Genomic DNA, 7392 nt, shown 5'->3' with positions numbered 1-7392 from the left:
GGGGGGCGGGGGGGGGGGGGCGGGGGGGGGGGGGCCAGGCCCTGCTGACCACACCTGCCTGACCCTTGCAGACCTTGAGCCCAGACTCTGACTGTGCCCGTGGAGCCCTCCCTAAAGGACTGGTGGGCCACATCCCAGCGGCCAGGACCCTGGGGAGAACATCAGAGGCAGCACACCCCTCCCCTGCCCCTGCCCCACAGCAGCCAGTGCCCTAGTGGGCACTCCACCTGGTTCCCTGAGCCCCACAGAGGACCGGGGTTTCCCGGCATCTGGGAACCTTGGCATCTTGAATTGGGAGGGGCCCTAGCCGCAAACAGGACCACGTCTCCAGGGACGTGCAACTTGGCAACCTGCCCAGGGGCCCCTGCCAGGGCTGGGCTCAGTGTCTCGGACCCCAGTGCCCCAGCAGCCGTGCCCACCTCTACACCTCTTCACACTTACCCTCCTTGCTGCTGGGAGGGGGGGAGTCCTAAAATATCACCCCCACCCCATGCTGCCGGCCCTCCTGCACTGCAGGAGGGTGACCAGGTGGGCCAGCAGGTGCATGTCACAGCCCCTTAGGGCCACCTCCTGGGTCTCATCTCAAGAAGGGACAGGCCCTCTGCTCAGGAGTGGCGCCCAGGCCACTGGGAGTGGAGGTGGCTGGGTGTGCACACAAGGGTCTGGTCCGTCTGCCCAGCTGGGAGTAGCCTGTGGGGAGGGAGACCCAGGGTCAGTACGAAGACCTACAGGAGCCCAGATGGACGGGGCGACTTGGGGGCCGGCTTCCTAGGAAGCAGCCTGTAGGGGGGGCACCAGCCGGTGGAAAGGGGCCCTGAACCAGTCGGACAGTTCTGGGGATGGCAGGGGCCCAGGGCTCCTTCCTCGCCTGTGAGTGTGATGAGGACGCGTGTGCGGCTAGCCCCAGACTGCAGGCAGCTCCTGCCCGGCGCCCAGGAGCGCCAAAGCCCCTACCCTCCTCCCCAGACTCGGGGCTCAGGCTGCCCAGAGCCTGGTCCTGGGGTGGCGTCTCTCCCCGCCCCTCCCTGTGCTCTGGTGGGACAGGGGGGCAGGGGGCAGGGTCGGCGGGGCGCAGGGGGCCTGGGGGACGGGGCGGGATCCGAGGCAGGGGCGCGCCTGGCCGCTGGGGGCGCGGCTGAGCCGCCGAGCCGCCGGGGTGTTGACGGTGTCCCGGGAAACGGACCCGCCCTCCGGACCCTGGCGCTGCGGCGGCGGTGAGCGCCTCTGGGAGCCCAGCCGCGCGGACCCTCGGGCAGAGCCGCGTCCACCACCCCTCCACCCGGCCCACAGCAGGTGTGGTGGCTCGAGCCTTTCCCTTCCCCGCGCGCCCCACACGGCCTCGGAGCACAGGCGAGTGTGAGCGCGTTTACACATTGGGGGGCGCCTGTGTGTGCACATGCGTGTGAGCGCGTGCGTGTGTGTGCACACGCGTGTGTGTCTCAGTGTGTGTCGGAGAGCATACACTGGGTGGGGGGCTTGTTTGCAGGCACTTTGGGATCCAGGAGAGAAAGGGCCACGAGCCATTCGTTCTACAGGTCAGAAGGTTTGGGGACTGGGAGAGGCACGAGACAGGGCTGGTCCTGGAACTGACCTCAAGACCTGACCCTCCGGCCTGGGCCATCGTGGCTCCCCACTGCCCCCCAAGAGCCGGCCAGGTGCCCCTCACCACCCCAGCACCCGCCGCCCCCCAGCATTGCCCCCGTGCGGGAGGTGGGCACGGCTGTGGTCCTGAGGTTGGGTGAACAATAGAAACTTAGAGCCCTGAGAAAGCGTCGAGAAGGCCTGTGTGAGCTGGATTGATGGGAGGGGGTCTGCCTTCCTGAGGGGCTCTGTGCAGGGAGGGGCAGCAGGTGGAGTGAGGGCCACCCAACTCCTCCCTGGGTGGATCCTCCGGGGTCAGATGTCCACAGAGGGCCCATTGCTGAGTGGGCCCATTCTGCAGAAGAGGAAGCTGAGACCTAGAGGCAAAGAGCCAGCGGGGGCCCGGCTTGGGAGGCACCCCAGCCCCATGGAGACGCCTGCAAGGCCGGCACCCCCAATGCCCCTTCACCCTGCCTTCACTCGGGGGCTCTGCGCTGACCCTGGGGTCTCCACGGGGAGGGGCAGAAGGCCTCTCTGGAGCAGGGCTGGGGGGCCACAGGGCAGGTGGGCTGCCGGCCACCCATGCACTAACCACGCTCCCCTCTCCAGGTGCTGTGAGGACCGGACATGGGCCCATCTGAGGCGTGGGCGTGATGTCGGCCCAGGAGCTCGCAGCCTGCCTCTGCTGGCAGGGGGACCGGCACCTGGCCCAGGGGGAGACACCACTGGCCACCGCCTTCTACCTGGCTGCCTTCAGCTGCCACGCCCCCTCGGCCGTGCAGAGCGTCCGAGCTGCCCTGGCCGGGGCTCGGGCGTCCCCCGTGGTGGCCACGCTGGAGGCCTGGTGCCGAGGTGACAGCCAGATCCCGGCCATCCACTGGGACGGCATGGCGGTGGTCTCTCTGACGGGGACCCTGGCCCGCGCCTTCCTGGCCACCCTCTGCCCCGACCACCCAGCTGCAGCCCTGCACTCCCTGGCGGGCCTGCTGGCCCACGGGTACCACGGGGAGGTGGTGCAGCGCTGCGGGGCCCTGCTGGACGCTCACTCCCAGCAAAGTCTGGAACTGCGGCTGACCCGTGCCCTGGCCTGGCTCCTGTCCAGGACACAGGTGGACGCCGGGGTGGCCGACTACCTCCAGGCCTTTGCAGCCAGCACCGACCGGATGGTGGCCTTCGTTCACACCCACCAGCAGCCCTACCTCCCCGCTCTGGTCAGCACCCTCCAGGACTACATCTTGGGATGCCAGGAGGCTGGGGACGGTGCCAGCCAGCAGGAGACCGACTGCCGGAGACTCCTGGCAGCCCTGGACCCTGTGGGCACCTGGAGCAACACCCCGTCGCCTGAAGCCCTGCTCCAAGGTGGCAGGTATGAGGACTGCCAGGCAGCCTGCAGCCGGGCCCTGGAGGCCGCCTCAGCGGGCAGCAGACCCCAAGGTAGGCGTGCCCTCCACACCCCCTAAGGGCCGGGGCAAAGGTTGCTCTCACCATTGCTTCACTGCATGGTTAAGTCCTGCTTATGGCGGGGGTGGGAGTTGTGCTGGGGCTGGGGACACCACAGTGACAAAACAGAAAGACCCCTGACCTTATGTAGCACCAAGAAAAGAAGCAAAACAAAATCTGTGCTTTGAAAAATGGACTATGAGAGGTGCTGCTCTAGCCTCATGGTCAGGGAGGCTTCTTGGAGGAGGTGTCGTTTGAGCTGAGACTGAAGGATTCCAGACAGCAGAAACAGAATGTGAGAAAGTACTTGGGGTTCCTTGCCACTGAATGGAGCCAGGATGGCTGGCGGGGGGCGGCGATGGGGGCAGAGGGAGCCGGGAGATGCTACAGACAGTAGCGGTGGCTAAGCCCTCCTGGCCTTGAAAGACTTTGGATTTTATCCTCAGGGCAGCAAGAAGCCATGGGAGGGTTTTAAACTGTGGAGTGAGGTGCTCTGATTTGCATTTTTAAAGTTTCCTCTGGCTGCTGTGTGCAGAATGTGCTACGGGGGCCAGACTGAGAACAGAACCTGCTGGAGGCTGGAGCGCGGTCCAAGTCTGAGTTATCACTGAGACAGAAACGACAAGACTGTGGCCGGATGTAATGATGGGGAGAGGACGGGGGCGTAAAGGAGGTTCAGCAATGATTATAAGAGTTCGCCCTCAGCAGCTGGATTGCAGAGGCCGGGGAGGAGCGGACAGGAAAGGGGGCACCAGGGACTGGAGACACCCCCAGTCTGAGATGCTGCTCCTGCCAGGCCCCTTTGCTGGGTCCGCCTTCACGGCGGGGGCGGGGGCAGTGGGGCGTGTGGTGGGGAGCACGCCGGAGCCACACACCAGCCGGCAGCCACACTCCTGGCTCCCTGCCGCCTCTCCACCTCCCCCTGCACAGGTGAAGGTGGTGGCTACGCCCACTTCTGAAGGTTGCTGTGCAGATTCAGCGAAATTGTGTATCAAGCCCTGAAAATGTTGTCACCCGCTAAGCGCTCCCCAAAAGTGTCCCTTGAGCCCCTCAAGTGGACATGTCATTAGGCAGCTGGACACATGAGCCAGCTCATGAGATGAGTGGGGGCTTGGTCTGAAGAAGGGGTTTGGGGATCATCTATACACGGAAGGGACTTAAATTAAAGGTCTAGATCGGGAGGGAGCTCGGGAGAGAGTGTGGCAGCCGGACACCTAGAGGTGGGGGGCAGGGGGCCTGCCATTCACTCAGTGGGCGGACCCGTTGTGCGGGTTTGATACGCATTTTCATTGCATCCACACAGCAACCCTCGGAGGCGGGTGCAGGCACATCCCACGTGCCCGTGGGGCCGCCAGGGGCACACAGGGTGTTCACAGAAGCTGGAATTTGACCCCCGGGTCCTCCTAACTGCCCACCGCACTGCTCTCCACCAAAAGCGGACCCAGCAAAGGGGACAGGAGGACAGGAAGAAGCCGGAAGCTCAGGAGCCCGCAGGGCAGTGACGAGCGTGCTTTCGAGATAAAGAGCTGCACCGCGCTCAGAGCTGCCTCAGCCGAGTCCATGTGGAGGGCGGGGCGCGTCTGTGTGTCCCGCGAGGCTGTTGGTGACCCCAGGGTGAGAGGAGAGCCAGACAGAACTGAAAACTGAGCGGGCCAGTTTCTTTCTAGAAATATGCCAGACCAGATACGCTGAAACCCTCCTGCTATAAATTACCTAGAAACGCTCGAGTCACAAAGAATCCTGAGTAGGAGACCCTTGGCGCCCAAAGCACAAACATGCAGCAGCCTGTACGCTGGGGGCGTTCAGCAACCCCTGGGTGGAGGGGGTCTTCCACTTTAATGGCCAGATAAGCCCCTGCAGAGATCCAGAATCCCCAAAGGGCTGCAGCCTTGAGGAACAGTGTTCTAGAAAAACTCTGCTCCCCACCCCCACCCCCAGAGACTGCAGGAAGCTTGTCTGTCCCACCTGGGCTCTGAAGCGGACAGGCGAGCCTTCACTATGGATCGCTGCATTAATTAGGACAGAGTCACTTATGTCACTGGGAGTCACCTTATCATCCCCACCCACACTAGCACGGCTTACCACGTGAACAAATAAATTCTCCTGTAACAAACTTTTTACAAATGTAGATTCCAACAACAAATGCATTCTAATCTCCAGGTTACTTATCCAAAGTCCTTGGAAACATCGAACAAAACCTTCCATATTTGGGAATATGCTCAACCCTTCTCAGTACATGGACATACAAGGACACTCAGTGTATGAGGACAAGATACAGAACAAGAGTAGCTTTAACTCACATCCGCCAGGGGCCTCAGTTCCCTGACTGCTTATCCTCTGAAAGTCCCCAGGGCAGCCATCTCCAGTTCATTCAAGGTTCCTCATTAAGAGCTACTGGGGTAGGTGAGAGACAGAGCCATGGTTGTAGCTCCACCCAGCATGGAAACAGAGTTCACTTGGCCTTGAGATTTGCTGGGACCAGCAGAAAATAGTGGAAGTGATGCCGTGTGGTTCTGGAGGCCAGGCTCCACCTCCATCCTCTTGCAACATTCCCAGTGCCCTGCAAGGAAGCTAACTAGTGAACCACGAGGGCACACACAGAGAGGGAGGCTCAGCCCACGGCCAACACCAGGGCCCCAGACATGTGAGTGAGGCCACCTTACACCCTCCTGCCCAGTCGAGCCACCAGGTGGCCTTAGCCACAGGAGTGATCCCCGGTAAGACCAACAGAAGAACTGCCAGCTCAGCCCAAATTGAAGAAGACAAATAGAAATGGTTGTTGTTTTAAGTCACTAAGTTTTGTGGTAGCTTTCGTTACACGGCAATAGTAGCTGATACAACTGCATACTGAGTCAAAGCATTGGGTTTTTTTTTTTGTTTTTTTTGTGTTTTTTTGTCTGTGTTGGGTCTTTGCTGCGTGCGGGCTTTCTCTAGTTGTGGCGAGCAGGGGCTACTCTTGGTTACGGTGCACAGGCTTCTCATTGCGGTGGCTTCTCTCCTTGCGGAGCACGGGCTCTAGGCGCGTGGGCTTCAGTAGTTGTGGTACATGGGCTTAGTTGCTCGACAGCATGTGGGATCTTCCCGGACCAGGGCTCGAACCCCTGTCCCCTGCATTGGCAGGTGGATTCTTAACCACTGCGCCACCAGGGAATCCCAAAGCATTGGTTTTTGATGCATCCACTAACCAAAACTGAGTTAAATAATATAAGACTTATAGTTTTATGTTTCTGTAATAACACAATTTACTACATTCATTAATGGAAGAAAGAAGAATATATTATCATTGCAATAAATTAGGGAAAAGTATTTTATAATATTTAACATCTCCAAAATGTAAACAACGAGGAATAGAAGAAAGCTTACTTAATTGCAAAAGATAAAATCTATCAGAACCTACCAAAATATCATACTTAATGTGATATTTTAGAATCAAGAACACAGTGGCTGCCCACTCCCCCATTTATCCATCATTTCTCTAGAGGTGCTAGCCAAGGCAATGAGGGGGAAAAAATGTAAGACTAGAAAGGAAGAGATAAAGCAGCCATTATTTCAGACTATATAATTAGCTATGTAGAAACCCCAACAGAAACAACAAAAATGTATTAGATATAGGAATAGAATTTAACAGGAGATACAAAAAGTATTTATGTTTATAGACACCAGCAACAAATAGAAACTTTATGGGGTTTTTTGTTTGTTTTTTTGTTTGTTTCTTTAGATTTTTTTTCAACATCTTTATTGGAGTATAATTGCTTTACAATGGTGTGTTAGTTTCTGCTTTATAACAAAGTGAATCAGCTACGCATATACATATATCCCCATATCTCCTCCCTCTTGCGTCTCCCTCCCACCCTCCCTATCCCACCCCTCTTGGTGGTCACAAAGCACCGAGCTGATCTCGCTGTGCTATGCGGCTGCTTCCCACTAGCTATCTATTCTACATTTGGTAGTGTATATATGTCCATGCCACTCTCTCACTTCGTCCCAGCTTACCCTTCCCCCTCCCCGTGTCCTCAAGTCCATTCTCTACGTCTGTGTCTTTATTCCTGTCCTGCCCCTAGGTTCTTCAGAACCTTTTTTTTTTTAAGTTTCCATATGTATGTGTTAGCAAACTTTATGGTTTTAAAATACACCATTTACTGTAGCAAAAGAAAATAATTTATTTCAATGAGTCATATGACAATGGAGAACACTACAAAACTTTATTAAAAGAGAATAAATTTTATGTATATAAGCAGAGAGATAGTCACTGTCCATTGATAGGAACACCTGATATTATAATAGAAGAGCAGAGGACCCATAATAGACAAGACAAAGAAGAATGAGCAGAAGCAGAGCAGGAGGAGGAGGGGAGAGAGGGGGAAGGGGAGG

The 7392-nt window shown here is 57.6% G+C and overlaps 1 protein-coding gene across 1 annotated transcript in view; it reads left to right on the top strand.

Annotated features, from left to right (window-relative positions):
• Window positions 1-2234: 2234 nt before the first annotated feature.
• Window positions 2235-7392, top strand: part of TTC34 (tetratricopeptide repeat domain 34) — a 22830-nt gene continuing 17672 nt past the window's right edge. The window contains exon 1 of the mRNA XM_007448978.1: window positions 2235-3015. Coding sequence (XP_007449040.1) covers window positions 2235-3015 — 781 coding nt within the window. The remainder of the gene's footprint in view (window positions 3016-7392) is intronic.

The sequence above is a fragment of the Lipotes vexillifer genome, unplaced genomic scaffold, assembly GCF_000442215.2.
Source record: "Lipotes vexillifer unplaced genomic scaffold, Lipotes_vexillifer_v1.1 scaffold835, whole genome shotgun sequence".
NCBI classification, from domain to species: domain Eukaryota; kingdom Metazoa; phylum Chordata; class Mammalia; order Artiodactyla; family Lipotidae; genus Lipotes; species Lipotes vexillifer.
The sequence above is the reverse complement of the archived record's forward strand: the minus strand, read 5'-3'. Positions and strand labels throughout refer to the sequence as shown.